A 21,318-nucleotide genomic window follows, 5' to 3' on the forward strand; every position below is an offset into this window, starting at 1 on the left:
CACTGTCTGTGATTTGGAAAGAATATATGTTTTAGAAAAATATTAGTACCAAATTGCCCAAGAAAATAACATTAATTTCAAATCAAAACACCAAAGAGAAAAAACTTTCCTCTTATATTTTTGTATTTTAAAATTTTAAAGGAATTAGCAAAAGATACAAACTTTGTTGTCTTGGTTCTCTACTTCTCATAAAACATAATTAAAAACAATATTTCATTTCAAAGTCCAAACCCATGTGATGCATTCACTAACTATTATGATTATCAAAAATTTTCTCTTTAATTTTTTTAAATTTATAGGATGACCCTATGCAACTTTTAACAAAAATTTTTTGTAAGTCATATATTAACCCTCAATACTTCTTTTTTAGTGATATCGACTTAGAATATTTTTTAAATTAATATATAAATTTTTATATACATTCTTAAGGCTTTTTAAATTTTAAATGATTCCAATTTTGTATTTAATTTTGTCTTTATCTTACAAATCCGATTCGGATGATTTAAACTCAAATTGACTTGAAGTTAAAATAATTTGAAATTATCTATTTTCAAATAATTCATTCCAATAACTTGAACTTGAACTTGAAATGAGTCGAATTAAAATAACTCAAATATCAAATCCAAATGACCCATCTCAAAATGACCAAATTCAAACTTGACCAATTCATCCAATTACCACCTATGCATGCATTTACTATTGATCAAAGGACTCGGACAGGCTACATTTTGCAGTAAAGAAATGTTTAATTGTGCTGCAAATTACATTATTAGAGCTATTTTGGTTTCTATTAAAATTCATACTCCCCTTTAAAAGATTAAATGGAGTAAACAATTACAAAAACTTTATTGAGACATATGTTTGCTTTTTATTATTTAGATATCCCCAGATGAGAAATTTAAATTTAAAATATTTATCAAAAAAATAACGAAAATTGCTTTGTTTCTTTTGTTTTAATGAAATAATTTTCCTATTTTTTGGGACAATGCAGGTAGCATTATTAATCCATGAACCAATACAAGTAACCGGTTACCAAAGTAGATAATTCAATATAAGGAATCCAAAAGTCAACATATGACCATTGCCCCGAACGCCTAACTTGGAATTTAACGACAACCGACCATTACCCAAAAAGGCACTTTTTTTTTTTTTTTTATCAATTAAGCTTATATGTATTGGAAAAAATTGCAATTAATATATAAATATGATATTTTTTAAAATTTAGTGAGGATAGTACATTATATACAAAAATATTTCTTAAAATTACGTAAATTTTAATTAACTTAAATCAATGTCGGTTAAAACTGATTAATTTAAATATGGCTATCGCTAAATAATATATTGAACTGTATTTCTTTTCTTATTAATTTGGGTTTCGATTATTCTGTAGGAAATCATAAGCGAGCTTTGCATTGCACTTGGACATTGAAGCCTAAACATTTGCCGACCATCAAAATATTAAATAAAATACACAAAAATAATCAGAAAATTCAAGATTTACAGAGAATTCTAAGCCCCCATAATTACATAACAATCCCTAATAATCCAAGAAAATAAAAAAATGCAAAATTTCCCAAAGAAAAAGAAAAAAGATATTCAAAATAATAAAATCACCCCAAATTTTGAAAAAAAAAAAATTCTGAGAATAAGAAAAGAACAAAAAACAGAGAAAAAAAAAACCAAGCCGAGAAAATCGAAGCTCTTGTAATTTCCTTATCTGGAAAACTAAAGATTTTAAGGATTTGATAAATTTCAACTCAAAAACCTTTTAAGCTGATGGATTTCGTACATAGAATGGCATATAGCTCTAACATTATATTTGAATCTTGATTTTCCAAAGGAAGTCTACAATCTCAGCACCACATGTGGAGTCTGGCAACTGTTGCTACATATACAGAATGGAATTGTCAGGTTGAATAGAAGCATGCAAGTAAACTAGGGATGGAAAATTTTCCCTAATCATGAATTAAATCACAAAATAAAGGAGACAAATTAAAAATAGATGGACAAGAATGTACATATGGTCCAAACTGATACAAAATTTAGTGGAAAAGTTTTCATTAGGCGACTGCATCTGAATCAAATTGTGCTTTGGGCGTCTTGGGACCAATGATTATGGGTCAGAAGTATGCTACAAAAAATTTGAAGAAAGCATCCTCACAATCCCATATCGTGTTGCTACAGCTGGCCTAACTTTTCCTGTTAGAACATGAGAAGCAACCACGTTAAAACGGTGCATAGTAATGTATACATAATATACATCAATGTTTGTATGCTGCAAGCCATATAATACAGAACTAATTTGCAAGCAACAGACCATTAAAGAGAAGATGCAGTAAGTTAGAATTAGCAAAGTTGACCGGAATTCAGAAAACCAATCCAAACCATCCGAAACCGTACCTGACCCAACCCGATTTGACTTGAAAAAGTCAACAACTTGAATCCGAAGTGATAGAAATCTGAATTGAACTGCACCTAAGACGATACCCAAAATAACCCAAACCTGACTTGATCTGAACTAGAAATGAAGCAAACCCAAATAACGCAAAACAATCTGAGCTTTAATTGATTTTTTTACTTTAAAAATCAACAAATTCTACTTGAAATGACCTGAACCCAAGTAATCCATGTCAAATCCAAATGATTCGAATCCAAAATGATCCAAACCCAAAACGACTTAAATTCCCTTTGACCCAAAATGATCTGACCCGTAGTGACCCAACCCAAACCTAAGTTGATCCGCAAATTGCCACCTCTAAGTGAAATATAACAGACTCAGCTATGTCATGCTAGTAAGGAGAAAAGATAAAAGAGAATAAAATAATCACCTGAAGCATCTGCATTAACTTCGGGTGCTGCTCCAGAAGCTGGCAAAGTTTCTCTCTATCTCTCAACAAAGACTGCATTAAGGAAGAGTGAAGATAATTATGGATATGAAAAAAATCAGGCAGATGTATTCCTTCTTCATAGGTTTATACACTCATACTTAGGCTTCCTTTGCCATTGCGGTTGGCTCCAAAAACACAATACCAAACACAATATAATTTGGGTTAAATGATCCTTTTGAAAGCAAAAGTTGAACCACCACAAAGGTGCTTTCGCAGTTTGCAATATACAGTTTTAGAAGGGAATGACAAAATACCCATATTATTTTGCAATATGACAAAAAATTATCACAAATAATTTTGATTCTATTTCAAATATTTTGGATTCTACTTCAAATATATAGCATTACCATTTTTTGATATATTGACATATTTTGAACTTAAGATGAAAATATAGAGGGAATATAACTATTTTTGCTTTAAGTAATTCAAATTTTTCAAGAAAATCAAAACAATTATATGTTAGTATAAATTTTTTAAATTAAATTTCACAATAATTTATTTTTGATACATCTTCATAATAATTTACTTAAATAGTATTGAAAATGACTTATTCTTTACTTTTCAACATCTTGTTCTTTTTCGACATTTTAACCTCCACATCACTTTCACAACAATACCAAAAACTCTAAAATCTTAGGTCACAATTTTTCATAGCAATTTCTCATCATTTTTCAAATGCACTTTTTCCAGCACAATAGCACAAAAGCTAAACTAGACCTTATGCAACACATACCTGAATAGCTTCTGGAGACTGGAAGTACTCATGTAATGACATTCCAGAATCTTGTTGCTGCTGTGATGCACCACCTCCTTGCTGTAGAACTTGAGGTTGAGAAAGCTCAACTTGCAACTGTTGCTGTGCTGGTGAAAACTCCTGCTGTTGGGACTGATGATAAGGATTAACAGGAGAAACATGAGATTGTTGAAGCATTTGTAATGACTGCATTTGCATCTGAACAGGGGTTTGCAAAGACACCCCTTGGTCCAACTGCTGTGAAGATTGCATGGAAGGCCGAAGATGTTGAGCTGGCTGCAAGGGGCGTTGAAGCTGCTGCAGGGGCTGCAACTGAGCAAGAGAATGCATTGACTGAATAGACGACTGAGGTATCGAGGGATTCTGCAACATGCTGGGAGGGTTCTCACCCTGCTGCTGTGCAGGAGTGCTTCCATAAGGAGTAATAGGGATTGAAGCAGGCCTATTGAAAACTAATGATTGCATGAGTGGTGGAGGATAGGAAGTCAAACCAGCAGCAGAAGCAGGAAGTCGAGCATCAATAGTAGGTCCAATGGAGCTCTGAGGAAGTTCAGTTTTCCCCATACCAGAGTGATTGTAAACTGATGGTTGGGAAGTAGAAGCATTTACAGAAGCTAAATTATATGGGCTAGATGCAAATGGAGGTGGTGTTGAAGGAAGTGGTGGGGGGGGCCTAGTATTTCCACTAGGCGAAGACATAGAGGTTCTCATAAACTTGGAATCTGACACAGAAAGGGAAGATTGCAACAATGAAGGACTGCCACTAACTGCAGATAAATAATCAGATTGGCCCTGCAAGAAAGAAAAGTTGATCATTTAGAAAGTACAAGTAGACCTCAACCCAAAGAGGTAAGCCACAAATTATCTTAAATAGAAAAGCTGTCAGTTGTGATGCCTATTTGTCAGGCATAAAACTTCGAGTATGAGAACTTACTGGTGGAATTGCTGATGGAGGAGGCATTGGAGGTAAAGGTGGTTGATTTGGCAGAACTTTCTGCTCATACATACCTCGAGAACCAACTGCCCCAGGAATGTTACTAGCATACTGTGGGCTGCTCTTTGGATAGAAATTTTGCGGGGTTATCCTTGAATCTGCTGGCAACTGTACCGATGTTGGAGGTGTATTACTATAAACTGGGGCAGAGAACCCCGAACTATTTGCTCCTGCCGCAGAATCAAACCTGCTAGAGTTCTTAATTGAAATAGCATTCTTCGAGTCCTCGGATTTCTCAAAAAATTTCTTATCTGAAGAAACACTAGGTTCTCGAGTTAAAGGCATTTCTGGACGAGAGACTGACATCCTTGAAGAAAACTCACTATGGGCATTCTCATCAACATTAGATGCTAAAGGTGTACCCATGTGAGAAAATTGACTGCTGCCATTAACATCACTTTCAGTCTCTTCAACAACAGAGTGTGGAGAACTTTGCTCAACTATTACAGAAGCAGGCTGCTGCAGATTATCATCTGGCTGGGGGAAGGGCAACTTATCATCAGTTTCAGATTCCTCACCATCAAACACAATATCTATTCCATGGAGATCATCATCAAGATCAGTTTTCAGCTGCTTAGACTTGTTCACTTTTTCATTATCTGCCCCATTTATTGGAGCTGCGTTCTTAGATTGTGCTGCTGTCTCAGCCACTGATGCTGCAGGATTTTGGCGCTCCCTCTGTCTGGCCATAAATTCATCCACATGAATAGAGGGAGGCCTTCCCCCAGAAGATCCCACTCGCTGAACTGCTATTGCATTAGAATTAGTAACACCATCAACACTCCTTTCTCTTGCAACATAGTCATCCACATGCATAGATGGAGGCCTGCTTGTATTTGGTTTCCGCTGTCGGAAGGTATCCCTTCGAGTAGTACCAGGAGGGACTGTAGATGGACCCAATCCCCGTGAAAATGCATTTGGATTTGTGATCTCAGTCACTGAATTGTCTCCTCTGGCACGCCTAGTTGAGCTGTCAGCTGGCTGCAGTTTCCTTCTTGTAGGAAGAGCTGTCTGTGGCAATCTATCAGGTAATGTTTCTGGCAATTCCCATGAAAACTTGTCCTCAAATCCTCCTAGGTAAAGGTCGTCATCAGCTTTTCCACCATTACCTTGTGCCATCTGATGAATTCTTAAAGGAACTTGAACATCATTTTGAGGAAGAGATAGAATTTCATTGAGAATGGTATCATCCACTTTAACAGTGCCAGTAGAAATTTGGAACAATAACAATAATGATTTCACAGACTCTGAAACCTGTGCATCAGTGATAAGTTCAGGTTTCAAAATCAAATCAGGAGAAACAAAAGCATGCAAGTAGACCTAGTTATACCTGACACATGCTGATATGCATATCCGATGGAGATTGATAGTCATCATTAATGATCCTTGAACTTAACAGAGTAGAAAATTCCTGAATATAGTTTATGTTCTCTTCTGGTAAGCCACCTATCCCAGCCATATCATCAGGAAACCCAAAAAGGAATTTCAATGCAACAACAGCATTCATGTTCAAACTGATGAGAAGGCACACCATAAGTTAGCTACAAATACTCTTCAAATGAATAGATGGGGGAGGAAACTATATGCAGACATGATGTAAGATTGAATAATGAATCAAGCTTAAACAAATTACAAGCCTTTGTGGCTATAGAGAACTAGAAAAAAGTAGGTTGCATTTGGGTTCTGGAAAATTTTTCTGCTTTCATATTTCTTGTTTCGGTTTCCTGAATTCTTTTTCTGATTCCCGGTAAATTTATTTTGTGAGAAAAAAATAGAAGACTCTTCTGCTTTCTGCTCTCTTCTTTAATTTGATGTAAAATGGTGAAAATTGTTTGAATCGTTGTCAGTTTTCTGTCATTATTAAGCTGCATTTTCTAAAATTTATTTTCATTCTCAATCACCAAAAGTGTTTTTGCAAGAGTTCTCTATTTTCTATGAAAACAAAAATGGAAAACACTGTTGTTAAAAAACAAAGACATCCCCTTCTTACTGAATACATAACTGCAGCCATAAGATTACATTATAAATTTAAGATGGTCTAAAACAATAAAATGAAAAGTTATAATATAAAAAAAAATACTGTCATCTACAGGTAGTAACTGTAAATTCTTAAGACCAATAGAACCTTTGAATTGCATGAAGTGAGATGCCAACATACAAAAAAGAGACTTGAGTTTTATCTTACCAAAATCTGATTAGATTGTTCTACAATACCTGAAACTCAGCGGTACAACTTATTTCCTTTTCCTTTTTATTTTTTTTTTCTTTTCTCTGAAAAACATGGGGAAAGCGAAACATGATTACCTTTTCTTCTTATTTTGAACATATGTGGCAAACTGAATATGCCTACCATCTTCTAGCTTAAGCATGAGAACAAGCAAAGTAATTTATGAGAGAAAGCATTGGTCTATTATAAGTCTACAAATGCAGCAACACTATGAAAGAGCCCAGTGAAACATGTGCATATCTCACCTTTTCCCATCCATGCAAAAGCACAAAGAACCTAAAGACAATGCATTAACAGCCTCAATTGCATAAGCTAATGAAGAATCTTTTGAATCAACTGATCTCAACAACTTTTTCCAGCAACATAGCAAGGGGGGAGACTTTCTCAATTCAGATTCATTTTGAAAATGAAAGTTCCCATTCTTTTCATGTCCGCTCTCTGATTCAAGTGCCCCACCACTAGAGTTGCCACCATGTAGCAAAGCAGACATGAATGCACTTCGACCTTCAGCACAAGAACCCAAGTCTTTAAAAGCTTGAAGGCAAGACACTAATTCTTTTCCAACTGGTAGGACCTAAGAAAAAAATGGCATTACAATTAGAAGATTACCTATCTATAGCTATCTGTAAAATCTGGACTGGTTCTTTCCCCCCATAAGAGAACTGTATAGTCAATTTAAAGGTTTTTTAATTTTTCCAATTACCTGGCAAAACTTCAGGAGCTGATTTATAAACAATAAACACTCTTTGGGGCTCAAGCCGTCAAATTTGTGCCTAGTAGACCACAATAAATTCAAGTAAACAGATTATTAAGCATTAAAAATCATGTCCAATTTGCATTTCAAGTAAAAGGCAAGCAGGGGAAAAGAATGTAAATACAAGTAACCAACTCACATATCATGTCTCCCATTATTTTGGGAAAATGTTCGAGAACTACATAGTAATGAGATCGACTGAAAAACAGGGATGCACCAATTAATCAAAGTAAACCCACAACTAGCAGAATTTCCACAATCTGATATCTGCTTCCCATCTGAATCAGTAGCAACAAAACAACTCTCCAACACTCTTTTTAGAATCTGAGAAAAACCCTCTCCTAGCAATACTGCCTGATATAGGAAGAAAGGCACCATGAGTAAAATACATTGCAAATGAGGGGAGAGAAGAGAAGAAAAAAAATCCACAAACAGATAGCATAAACCTTGGAATATGGATGCTCCAGCAAGCTAGCAAGAAAATCAAGGAATCTATAAACCTGCAGAGAGGAAGGAGACGGAAATTCTTTAGTATACCAGTCCAAGCACCCACAAAAACGTAATTTGCAAAAAATCTTAGCATTACCTTGTAAGCATCTGTATCAGATGGAGAAGATAAGTCAGAAATGTGGTCATGTATCCATGATAATATAGGCCGCAGAAGTTTAGAAGCATGTTCAGCTTTTTGGCAAGCAATGCGAATTATAAAAACTCGAAGCATGTCTTGTATGACTACCAATGCCTGCTTAAAAGTGATATTAGCAGAGGCACATGACACAAAACATGTTTATCAAAATAGAATAACAGCATGCCACCACCCTTTCAACATTCTTGCAATACCATAGATTTAAAATGATAACAAAACCAACGTAGCATGTTGATGAGAGAACACATACAGAGATGGCATAATGTTGGATAATCTGTGCAATTTTGTCAAGCTGTGGCATCAATTGGTTGAGCAACTTCTCAAGGTGACCACGCTCCAGATACCAATCAACCTGTCTCTCCTTAAGAGGTCCCAATAAAGTCCCAATAGCCAATGATCTAAGGGCACTCAACAAGGGCATCCCATTCTTCCAAAGCCAGACACCTTCTTCAGGAAACATATCATTCTTGCAATGCAAAAGACAAAAGAAAAAACCAGTCAAATACTGCAGTGAAGGAAATGTGCATTGGAGCGAAAACATGTTTCTAGTTGAGAGAAGGGTCTTGTGTTCCTGATAACAGAAACATGCTATTGAAAAAGCAGCAGATGGGAGTTAGGACAGTATCCAAATTAGATACTTATAACTAGCACAGGGGCAGCGCATTGCAGTGGGTGCAAAATTCTTTTTTAATAAGACGGACAAATATTTCTCTATTAGCTCTACATTATGTTTAGGAGTTATAGTTTTTGTGAAGATTAATAAAAAAAAAAGAAACAAAAATTGATTGATCAAATCAATCTTTGGTCTTTTCTTTTTCATTTCCATTTATTACAAATCATAGAAAAAAATTAAAATAACTAAAAATAAAAAGAAAAGAAACGATAGAGGGAAGAAAAATGGAAGATAAGGGAAAAATAGAAAAAGAAGTACAAATCATGTTTTCATTCAAATGTTCTCTTTTTACCTTTAATCCAATGTTTTTAGTTTTAACATTTTTATTGTCCATTTTTCTTATTTTCTTTTCTGTTATTTCCATTTCTTCTCTCTCCTAAGGCCTCATTCCCTCCCTATAGCTCTTCTCTCTACTCTCTCCTTTGTTTCCTAGGTGCCAAAAAAATTTCAAATATTGTAAGAGAAAATATTAGAAATGCTTTTAGAAATAAAAATGAAAGAAAAAAAAAGGAAACATCAAAGATGCCACATTTCAACCAACCATGTGTTGCCTTTTCGAGGTTGACATACTAAAAGCATAGGGTTGATTACACATTTAGTACCCAAACAATAGTCAAATTCTCAATTTGGTATCTTCTGTTTAAAAATTCGCTAAGAGGTACTTGAAGTTTGCTTATGTCCATCAGTTTGCACACGAAACCAACACCATGGTCAAATGAGACTTGTCCAAAAACAATAAAAAAAACATGCCACATGTCTCAAAATGTCTCGTCAACATTCTACATGTTGCAATTTTATTGGATGTTTCAGACACGTCCTCCATTTGATTAACAGTGTTTGTCTCGCGTGCAAATTAATGGACAGAAGAAAAGTTCAAGTTCTAATTGAGAATTTTTAAACTTTAGGCACAAATCAAGAATTTGACTACAGTTTAGGTGCCAAATTTGTAATTAACCCCAAAACATAAGAGAAAGGAAAACACCAAGCAATCACTGCTGAAAAAAAAGAGTTCCTTAATAAGGAGACTAAGGTGTATGCAATCTCTGGTGAAATGAACACCAACAAAGGCAATATATATGCATTAACAAAACATTAACTTGTTAGATTTTTTTTTATATGAAATTGCCACAATAGTGTGGAGACTAAGGTGTTATTAGTATTAAATAAAAATGGAAAACTGAAATACCAAAAGACACATTAAACTGCAGGTCTCCTTTGGACCCAAGGCCAGTGATGAAGTAGCTTGAACACTGGCAAGAAGCGAGTGGAAGAGGCCAGGGGTCCAACCATATACTGGCCAATAAGCAAGAGCTGACACTACAAGATGGCACACAGCTTCAAAACCAAGTGCAGAATCAGGATAAGGAGAGGATAAATCTGCTGCACAAGCTGCAAGCTTTGGGCTGCAACACAACAATGCACTTAGTGCATTCACTCCATAAAATGAGCATAGTATGATAAAGCTTCCATAGGAAAAGGGAAATATTAATTACCTTACTTCTCGATGCAGTCGTAACAAAGCATTCATCAGTTTCGTGTTTCTGTGCTGCTCGTTAGCTTCCTATACATATAAGATAAGACAACGCAATCTCAAATTTGGCAGATGGCATGCGTTTAAAATGGTTAACACCCAAAAATGCAGTAAACTCTCATCTGAACTCCAAGGAGTATGATCTTAGGGGCATCAATAACTCATTGCCCTTAAAACAACCAGCATAATCAAGCATGTCCTTTACAACTAATGCCCAATGTCCTCTCAATTAGGAGGAAGAATCAATGTTAAAAACAACAAAAAGGTTGCAATCTTCTATGAAAGTTTCTGACAGCATCAATTCTATCCTCCTTCACTTTCAATATTCCTGACTAAACAAGGTGAGTAGCATAGCATTTTCAATCTAACCATAAATCTACTAAATTTTTCATTATGCTCTTTGCAGAAAGAAAACATATCTTCCTGATTGAATCAAAAGATATCATTAAGGACACAATCTGACTAAGAAGCAACAAACCTGTAATTTCTGCAAAAGAGTGATCAGCAATACAAGAGAAGGAACCAAAAGATCAACTAAACTCTGTTCACGATTGCGTTCCAATAATAAATCAGATGTAGAATTGCATTCTGTACCCTCATCAACAAGATAATCTGTTCAAGGCAAAAAGTACAATGATTTTGTAAAGCAAGGATGGTAAGAAAAAGGAATACTTTTGAAGTCTTGAACCGCATAGAATAGAGACATGACAGAAATGTAAACTTGTATAAAGCAACACAATTTTAAGGGCAACACATATGATAGAGACATGCTGCAAATGAAGCTAACTTAAGGGCAAAAACTTGCAACGGTAAAGCCCAAAAAACCTTGAGCATATCAATATTGTTTAAGAGCTCCACGCACAGTTGAGAGAGAGAGAGAGAGAGAGGTTTAACACAGAATAAGCCCAAAAAAATTAGGAAATGGTTAAAGCTTTAGTAGAAAAACTTTTATCAGCTAAACCCTTATAATTTAATGCTGATTGAATTTATAATACAATCCTAGTTTTCTCATATTAAATTTTGACTATATCTATAATATATATTAAAACAAAAATGTTGGAAAATCTTTTGACTGATGAAATGAACATTTTTGTTCATTATATTTCTAAATTGTCATTTGCATTTTAAATATTTTTAATTAGTACAAATAATATTTACAATTGTACATGGTAGCATGAGACATGGATTGACGTCCAAATTAAGAAGTAAACACCATTGCTAAATTGAACAAAGTCCAACCGCTTTTATCCAAATGCCAAACCCACACTTTTAGTATTAGTATTAATTTGTTCTATAAAATTCACCGACCCATATTGATTTGCACATATAAATATGGATGGTAGACATACATACAAATAACTTACTATAAGTATAAACAATTATAAAATCCTTTGCATGCTTCTAGATTTCTATTTAAACAGTTTTAGTTTTTGGCTTAAAAAATATATTAAAAATCCTATATTAGAAAAATAATGCTATGCTAGCAAAGTTCTGATCTAATTTAGGCTCTGTTTGGTTCATGCTTTTGCTATTTCCTTTTCCTTTTTGCTATTTTGAATAGAAAGTAAAAAAGCAAAAAAAAAAAAAGCAAATAGCTAAAAGCAAAAGCATCAACCATATGAAACCTCAATTTATTCTAAATAATCTACAATTCCAATTATTTTTAGAAATTAGAATCCTAAGAGTTTTTTACTACTTAATGTTATCACTATTATAAATCACTATTTAATGATTACAAATATTGCTTCATCTGAAACTTTAAAAAATTGTCTCTATTAGCATAAAATATTTTTTTACATTATGATTTCTTATCATGCAAATTTACCTTTTCTTTTTTCCTTTCTTTTATTCTGTAAGTGGAATTTTACTTTCAACGTTAAAATTTTTATTCTTTGTGCTCTACAGATTAATGGTGTTAGCATGCAACAAAAGATTAGTCTATCTCATCAAAAATTTATAATTTTATATATTTGATAATATATATATATATATATATGTTTTTATTCTTTTTACTCTACAAATTTATGGTGTTATCATCCATGAAAAGGTTCGTCTATCTCACAAAAAATTTATACTTATATACATAATAATTAATTTTATGATTTTACGATTACAAATTTTAATTTCAAGTTTCTGACAAATCTTTCTGATATGCAAGTGTGCAATGTTAATTTCATAATTAAACTTACTAATATTCAAATTATAAATCAACATGGAAGCTGGTAGTTGTTAATTTTCTTAATTAACATGAATAATCACAGGCAACACACCTGACACAAAAACTAGTTAAGTATAAAAACATCAGTTTCCATTTTACATAATATAATTAAATCAGACAAGCTAACCACTCGCCAAGCAATACTCATCAACTTACCATAATTGTTTGAGGACCTCTCAAGCATAAAGCTACAATTGACAAGAACCACGTAGATAACTGCAATGGCACCTTCATCATACAAAGCAGCAGCAACGGTCTACAACAAAAACTACACATAATGAGTCAAGTCAATATGGTTTTAAATTACACATTGAAGTAGACAACTGCATACTGGATTCTCTGAAATGAATGCCAAAATTCGAAATGCAGTTGTCAGCTGTGCTATAGAAGAGTCACGAAGGCTAACACCATCAAAGGACTTTAAAGAGATAATGCCTCCTAGATTCTCCATGACATTAATGTCAGAAGCATTAGAAGATTCTCCAATAACATTATCAACAACATCCGTCAAATCAGAAACTAGAATGTTGGTTGAGGTAAGGTGAGCATCTCCTCCGGAAGCCAACACAGCAGCATATCTTAGAAGCCCAATAGCCCCATTTTTATGATAAACTAAACCAGCATCAATCCACTCCAACAGCCGTGTAGGAGCATCCTTCCTATTTGACCCAGGGGAAGAATGTAAAGCTTTATGAAGTTCCATGGCATGCCCAATCCAAGAAGATAGAGAGGTTGCAGTTGAATCAGTTACAATGACTTCAACAATCTCAGCAGCTGAGTGTAAAATCGCAAGATTAAGTGGTGCAGCTCCTGAATATCCAGAATGTTGCCCACATAAGCACATGTGTTTTGCAAGTAAACAAGAAACTTTTCAACTAATTTAACCTAACTACAGAATACAAGCAGTACCACTATTCTTGATGGCAGGTTCTGTTTCCTTGACAGAATGCAAAGCTTCAATTAGAATTGAAAGAACCTATCAAAAAAGGTTAAAAGGAAAAGTGGGCATTAAAAAGAATCAATGCTGGTTAGCCTATTTTAATCTGTTAATAATAAATCAGAAGTATTAAACAAAATCCAAGTTTCTACACATCATCCCTACTATAAACTTCAAGGGTCAGATAGAATATTTGCCAATACCTCTGGAAAAAAACTCAGGGCCAATAAAGCCTGGCGACCACAATCAGACCTACCAAATATATAACAAGTTTCAGTCAGAACCATCAATGATGTTGTTCAAGTCCAAAGTTAAAGAAATAGATCAACCAGTTTCACCTAGCAAGACCACACAGCTCCCATAATACCCACAAAAATTCTTCAGACTGTGGAGTTGATGAAAGCAAACGATCTATGGCATTAACCTACAATAAAACATCCAAAAAGGGTCATACTTAGTCACACATTGGTAGTAAAATTAAACCAAAAAAAAAGCAAAAGATTATCAGAATCTGTGTCAACCAAGAAAAGGTACTAACCACCCTCAAATGGGTCTCAACAATGATTCCAACTTCCTGTGGACTGCATGTAAAACCTTTAGATATTAAAACAGATGCATACCGAAGAGGAACACATTCTTCCTTACTCATGGCATCAGCACCCTTGAGCGCATGAATTAGTGTAGCAGTGAGTTCAGGCTGATGTAGCAAGAAAACCAAGCCTGAAACGGAAGTCACACAGCATCAATCACAACCATTATTGAGCTTGATAACACAACGTGATCTTGGATGCAGAGTAATTAACAAAACCTGAGCGACAAAAAAGAAAGGAGACGATTATGGATCCAATGGATGACACAATTTCCATAGAAATGTTCACAACATCTTCAGCTTCAGAATGCAAAATGGTTGTTGACAACAGTGCAGCTGATAAAGGAAGAAATCCCCTGTCCTGCTTCCAATGAAACAGTTTCAGTATTAATAATAGAACCACTAGCTTTTCAAAAAAAATAAAAGAACCACTAAAATCTGATCCAGACCCACCCACTCAACCCAAAAAGAAAAAGGAAAAGAATAAATTACTCGTAGAGTTGAAGTATACCATCCATAACTACTGAAGAAAAAACAGGTAGAATAACAGACGACATATACCAGCTCAATAACCAGAAACGCAAAAGAAAAAAAAAAGGTCGAGTTATGAAGAGGGAATCTTATGGCACATCAATAACTTGGTTAGACAAATTTTATCCCCTCTGCAAACCAAAGGCTAAGGTCACTGGTTCTTCATCAAGAAAGAAGTCCTTATAATCCACAGGTAAGTGTCCTAGGCAGTTAGAATAGTAATTTATCAGTTTTTAATTGACTTTTGGTGCTCTCATTGACTTTCTAATCTTACTGTATCCACTTCATCATGTTGTGTACCAAATGTATCCTAAAAGAAATAATGAGCAGAGACACAGATAGCATGAAGGCTGTATTTCTTCCTCAAATTATAAAATTTGCAAAGATAGATAAAACAAAAAAAAATCATTTCTCTCGAAAAAAGATCATCTTGTATAAGCAAAATGAAATATGCAAAAGCAAAAAGCATGAATATGAAACACTTAAAAATCGATTGAACTGCAAAAGAGATAACTGAGAAACCCACCTTAAGTAGTGCCAGCAAATGTGAGTCAATTTCCCAATTTGAAAAGCAACAATTTGATGAAGCAATCAGCCCACTGGTTGCTTTATATGATACTAATATATCTGTTTGACCAAGAATCAAAAAACTGCTTGCATGGGCCACTGGAGATGGATCCTCAATTCGGCCATGTGATTTTACCAAATGCTGCATTAATGGCAAGAACAAAAATGACAATAATTAAATTTAGAGTAACTACTAACACATTTCAAAAGTAACAGTAAAAATAAGTGCAGTTGAAAGATTGACAACTGACCAGGAGCTTTTTGAGTAGTGATCCAACACCTACGAGCTTATTTGAAGCAACACTTGTGCCTTTAGCAGCAGCAGAGAGGCCACCCAGTATGGATAACACTTCATACTGGTAAAGAATAAAATCACAAGCAAGTAACATCAAGATTGTCTTGGATATACACAATTGCACAAGGAAAAATGCACACCATGAACAAACTTTAAAAGCATACCTCATATCTCGAAACAACTTCATAAAATCTAAGTCGATGAAGGACATAAGTAGCTAGAGAAGCAATATCATGTCGTGGTTTTTGCAGTAACAACTTCAACAAGTGACTATAACCATCACTAGTGCCAGAAGGGATATTTTCATCCTCACGAGGCCACCAACCGAGAAATCCCTCACATCCAACAGAATGTCGCGTAGCCTGCTCAATAACTCCAAGTAGCAACAATGTAATGGCAGTAGATTTCTGCATGTCATGGTCCAAAAGATATGCAAGCTGATCCATTCCCCCACAGTTGACAAAGTGAAAGCAGCTCTCCTTACTGGAGCACAAGAAAAGAGCCACATTCAACCCCAAGATGACATTTTTACTCTGTAAATCAAGATAACATATCAAACATGAATGAGCATTCTTTTTATCCTGAAGTAATTTTCTATCTTCAAATTCAAGAAGAAAGCAAATATATGATATAACAAGTAAAACTGCCTCTTTCAATTACCTCTGAGAGCTGGTGATGTCCAAAACTAGAGGAGCTCCTATTGAAATTGAAGTATGGCAATAACATCTCCACCAACTGTTTGGAAGAAGCCAAATCAGCTTCAGACTCCATAAAGCTGCATTCAGTCAATGATTCAGATGATCCATTCATGGATTTATATTGAAGAGCTTCATAGAGCTCAAGGAGGTTTTTTCTGGCCTCACTAATACCATGGTCCAACTCCTTAAAATCTTTGTTTCTCTCCGACATAAGATACTTCTGATGGATTGCATTAGAGTCTAAGTCAAAGCTTATGAGCGAAGAAGCTGCTGATGCTACAGTACTTAAAACTTTATGTACCGCATAACCAACGTTTGCCAATTCCAAAATTTTCAACATTAGCTGTAGTAATTGATTAACCTCTACAGATAAATCTAGTTTAACTACTGGTAAAGATATAACATTCAAAGAACATAAAGATTCCTCAAATGTCCTATTAATTGTGCGTAATGCAAGAGGTAGGTCTTCAAGCTTCCCATCAGCAGAGCTAACAAGGTCAGGTAGAGAGCTATCATCAAATTCAATGTTGAACTGCCCCAAATCCTCTGCTGTATTCCCATAAATAACCAAGCTTAAACTGCGGTAGCTGCCTCTTACAACCAGATGATTGGTTACAACTGCCTGCAGAAAATTAACAGTACAATTTAAACATATTCCCATGTTAGCATATAGCTATCACAATATAAAGTTGCACTGAGATGCACAGCTAGGAAGCTTAAAATAATTTTTTTTAAGGAAAAAAAAAAAAAAAGAGAAGCTAGCAGAAATCGGAGATGATAGAAAGCCTGAACTGAACATATCCAGAATTGACCATATGCAAGGAATGTTTCCAGGATCTCTATCTCATGCTAAAGATGTTAAAATGTTCTTTAAGGACTCAACAAACTATTAAATTACATTATGCATCAATCAAATTGCTGATGCTAACAAATTCCCCAAAAGATATGCTAATCCATCTTTTTAAAACGTTTCATTATGCATCAATCAAGCTATAGGTGCACATAAATACATTTATATGGATACACATGTGCGTACATACACCAATAAATAAGTGAGACAGCATAAACTGAAAAACAGAAATTCAGAATTCAAATAAATCATAATTGTGCAAAATTAGAATCACCTCCACTTCAAGCACATTTGATGAAGAATGAGTATACAGAAAAGGCTGACAAAGGCGCCTAAATCTCGTCTCTCCCTCGCACTGAACAAACACCTCCAAAGCAAAAGACGGAGGCGAAGTGGCCCTGTACAAGTTACAGCATAGAAATCAGGATTTCCATAAATTCAAACCTCAGTCTTCCAAAATATTGCAAAGCACAATAGCCAAAATGATGAAATTTTACCAGTTAAAATAATGTATACCTCTTCTACTAGCATGTTATTGACAAAAAACTATTAACCCCAACATTGGAACACATGCTGAAATTTTTTATTAATGTCTCATAATACTGAGACCATATACAGAACAATATAATTTGTGATGCACCAATTACTGTTTCTAATCAACAAAATTATCAGAATCTAAATCTGACATTTAAAAAATTCAAAACTCCGTATCTTTCATGTGGAACAGGATATTCATGCAAGCTATGCAAGTCTCTAATACTAAAGGTCCTTTGATAGGAAGGAAAAGGGGAGAAGAAAGATTGCCAGGAAAAGAAGAAGAGAGAGAAAAGGGCAGAAGAAATATCGCCACTCTTCGGATGAGAGAAATCAGTCAATGAAAAAATGAAAAATTTACATCTTTCAATGCCTACAAAACAAAATCCTTCAATAAATGGGCGAAATGAAAGAGGAGCAGTCTCATCTCAACCTATCAAAACAAGTCAATCAATTTATCATTCAACATTCATTTTCCTTGCTTAAATTTATGTTCATTAACAACACAACCAGAGAGGGAACAAGGCCTTCCTCATTAACCTTTCCTTACCCTCCCCATTCTTTTCCCTTCCTGTTCTTTCCCTCCAACCAAACATAATGTAAGTGCCAAATTCAAAGCTCAACTACAAGTATATTTCACAAGACAGATATGCCGATCTTATTCCTATGTCTAAATTTGAAAAACATAACTGAAACACATCACGTGAATAAAACAAAACAAAACGCCACTATTATCATGCAAGTGGACATTTTTCATGGGTTAATCATAAAAACTGCAGTATAGCTCAACAAACCCAACAAGTGATACTGCTTGAGAAGCCGAGGACGCATTCTGTTCGAGGAACTCACACGCAGTTATAACAACTGGTTCAGCAAACAATACCTGGAGAAGAAAAACAATAAAAAAAAAAACAAAATCCATAACTTAAATTCAAAGAAAAAAAAGTATTACCCCATTCAATCAACTATTTCAATATAATCCTGAATTACAAAAAGGGATTGCCTCCTTAACATTTCATCGCTACCTCAGTTCATAAAAATTATATTGGAAAATGAAATACATAAATATTTGAGAATTAAAAAAGCAAAAAATAAAAAATAAAAGACCACGGCGAAAAATAGAGTTACCTCGTCGACGTATTCGTCCAAATGAGTGTGAACGAAAGTCTGGGAAAACAGAACGCAGGACTCGGGTCGACCCATATTGGTTTTGGGTTTTAATTAGTAAATCTTTTGATTCGGGTTGGGTTAATGGGAGGACATGAAATTTTGTGGAAATTTAATGGATTCGGAATTCTTTAGGGTTTTTTAGGGTTTTGGACTTGTTCTGTAACCCCCGGCGATTAAAGAGTGCTGGGTTCTGGCGCTTTCAGTTTTGTTTTGTCGCCGAAGCGGAACTCGAAAGGGAGAGGGAAGGCAGTGTTAAAAGAGACTTCAGTTGGAATTTAAATACCCTCCTTTAATCAAATCTTCTAATTCGGTCCTCCAACTTTGAATCAATTCATTTACATTTATACTGCTTAGTGAAGAAAAAATGAACTTTCAGCCATGCTTAAAAAAAATTATCTTCGTGTATCAGGGGACAACAAAATTTCTCCTAAATGAGTTTAAAAGATTGTTATCTATCCTGTAGCTTATGATTAAAAGAATTAAAAATTAACATAATTATTAAATAAATATATTACAATTTTGATAAAATAAATAAAAGTATAAAAGTTTTTAAACTATTTAATAAAATTCAAATAAATTTTTATTTTTTTATAATATTTAATCAAATATTTATATTTTATATTAAATTAAATACATTTCAATAATAAATTAATTATTATTATTTAAAACATCACTTATTATTTTATATTTATATTTATATTAAAATATATTAATATAAAAAATAAAAAATACCACATAATCATATCATTATAAATTCTCTCTCAAACAAATAAATTGTTAACAAGAAAACAAAATTGCCATTATGGTCTCCTGCCTGCATCTCTAAAAACGCCTGAAATTAACAATGATTCGACCTGAAGAATCTTTTCCAACTTTCTTTTTCTTTTTCATTTTTTGCTTTTATTTTCTTTCAAGGGCATGGGAGGAAAGAATGGCAAATGGGGAATGGGCCAATCCTTATGTATCCTTCCTGAACTCAGTTCAGTTACCTAAATTTTTCTTGGTGCGTAACTAAAGCAGCATCAATGTCATAGTCTGCAATTGGTCAGCTTTGAAAAGGCACAAATCAAAAACGTAGTGACAAAAAGGGGTAAAATTAATTGGATGTAGCAAAGATGGAGGCAGATAAAGATCGAAAAGGTCGTTGGATATTATAGTTAATCCTAGGTGTGTGGTAGTTTCGTCAGACATGACATTGTAATTTCAGTCAGTTAACTGGTTGGTCATTCAGGGTGCCGGACATAAACAAGCACTAGTGAATACAAAACCAATGGAGCTACGAGAAGCTGGAGACGAGCAAAAATGAATGTCAGGACAAACTGGTTTTGTCCCATTACAAGAAGCAAGATGTAGTTTTATCTTTCTTTACTTTCAGCAATACTTTGTCGACTGTGGAAGGAGAAGACGAATATTAGCACGTTAATTGAAGCTCCATTCTTGACTCTGTTAATGCAGCTACAGCTCTCTTAACTCTTTTAGCTGAGTTCCTCATGCACAATAAGCTGTGACGATGAGAACAAGCGACGAATTGCCTCTTGGTTTTTTATGTACTTTACTAGTAAATATTGAGCTTTGTACATTGGTCACGTGCCCACATTTGACTTTTTTTTGAAGGTTGGGTCTACATGTGATTAGTACCCGGTCATGAAGCAACATAAAAGGACATCCAAATAGGCCAGAGTTGCCTCTATTGTAGATTTCATCCATGGCAACTCCCTCTTATTATCTCAACACATGTCGCTATCCAATGTTCATATAATTAACAAATTCATAACATAAACTTCCGGTTTATATAAGTGGCCAGTTTCAAATTCTGAGGGATACCAGATTATCTATGTCTTGCTCTGCTACCAAATTATTACCTGTGGCCTTTACCATATGAATTCTAATTCAAGTTTTCTCCTTATTTTAGCCCATCTTTTCCTTCCCAGTGCTCACTCATTTTCTTTTAACATAACCAGTTTTGATGCTGATGCTAGTAACATTATTTTTGAAGGTGATGCCACTGTTTCAAATGGAGCCATTGCACTCAACATAGTAGATTATCTATGTTGTGTTGGCCGAGCTGTCTATGCTGGACCGCGTCCACCTTTGGTACTCTTTTACATTGACACTTGCAGACCTCACTCCGCATTTCTCAATCATCATTAGTACTCAAAATGACAAGTTTTATGGGAATAGCCTAGCCTTTTTCCTTGCTCCTGTCGGCTATCGAATACCCCCAAATTCAGCTGGTGGATTTTTTGGACTACTAAACTCAACTACCAAGGATGGCACTGCTTGAATTCGATCTCATATTCAAACATGAAAATAATCAAGAAATTAAAAATATAACGCAGTGAAAAAACAAGCTAGTATTTAATCAGAAAAACAGTCGAATCTTATAGAATCAATGTTTGTGTTTTTCATATAACTTTCAAATTAATTATGAATACTCATAAGTTTAATAGTTACATACCTTG

General features: G+C 34.5%; 1 protein-coding gene across 3 annotated transcripts; it reads right to left on the reverse strand.

Annotated features, from left to right (window-relative positions):
- Positions 1-1,781: 1,781 nt before the first annotated feature.
- On the reverse strand, positions 1,782-19,159 carry EMB2016 (mRNA methyltransferase EMB2016). Of its 3 annotated transcripts, none has more exons than XM_088806262.1 (28): positions 18,815-19,159; positions 18,486-18,569; positions 17,427-17,550; positions 16,265-16,924; positions 15,769-16,137; positions 15,561-15,665; positions 15,269-15,451; positions 14,431-14,572; positions 14,161-14,342; positions 13,961-14,046; positions 13,826-13,874; positions 13,595-13,661; positions 13,017-13,495; positions 12,842-12,941; positions 10,946-11,079; positions 10,430-10,497; positions 10,123-10,339; positions 8,514-8,729; positions 8,204-8,359; positions 8,064-8,117; positions 7,757-7,971; positions 7,567-7,636; positions 7,109-7,437; positions 5,967-6,150; positions 4,577-5,890; positions 3,622-4,434; positions 2,829-2,900; positions 1,782-2,199 (listed from the first exon to the last, which is right to left on the reverse strand). In XM_088806262.1, the coding sequence occupies exons 2-28, from the start codon at positions 18,515-18,517 to the stop codon at positions 2,179-2,181; spliced, it is 6,441 nt and encodes a 2,146-aa protein (XP_088662388.1). In that variant the 5' UTR covers positions 18,518-18,569; positions 18,815-19,159; the 3' UTR covers positions 1,782-2,178. The 3 variants fall into 3 exon arrangements, with proteins under 3 accessions (XP_088662388.1, XP_017977123.1, XP_088662389.1); XM_018121634.2 differs by having other exon boundaries at positions 18,481-18,569; XM_088806263.1 differs by lacking the exons at positions 17,427-17,550; positions 18,486-18,569; positions 18,815-19,159 and having other exon boundaries at positions 15,769-16,087; positions 16,265-16,391.
- Positions 19,160-21,318: the final 2,159 nt, after the last annotated feature.

The sequence above is a fragment of the Theobroma cacao genome, chromosome 5 (assembly GCF_053813885.1).
Source record: "Theobroma cacao isolate CCN51 chromosome 5, ASM5381388v1, whole genome shotgun sequence".
In the NCBI taxonomy this organism is placed as follows: domain Eukaryota; kingdom Viridiplantae; phylum Streptophyta; class Magnoliopsida; order Malvales; family Malvaceae; genus Theobroma; species Theobroma cacao.

Bases quoted from the DNA above. Each gene is read 5' to 3' on its own strand.
- EMB2016 (XM_018121634.2), bottom strand. From the start codon at position 18,889: ATGGGTCGACCCGAGTCCTGCGTTCTGTTTTCCCAGACTTTCGTTCAC. The intron at 14,343-14,430 runs GTTTTGTTAATT...CTTCCGTTTCAG, and splicing joins CTTTCTTTTTTGTCGCTCAG to GCTTGGTTTTCTTGCTACAT. The intron at 13,875-13,960 runs GTGAAACTGGTT...TATATTTGGTAG, and splicing joins GAGCTGTGTGGTCTTGCTAG to GTCTGATTGTGGTCGCCAGG.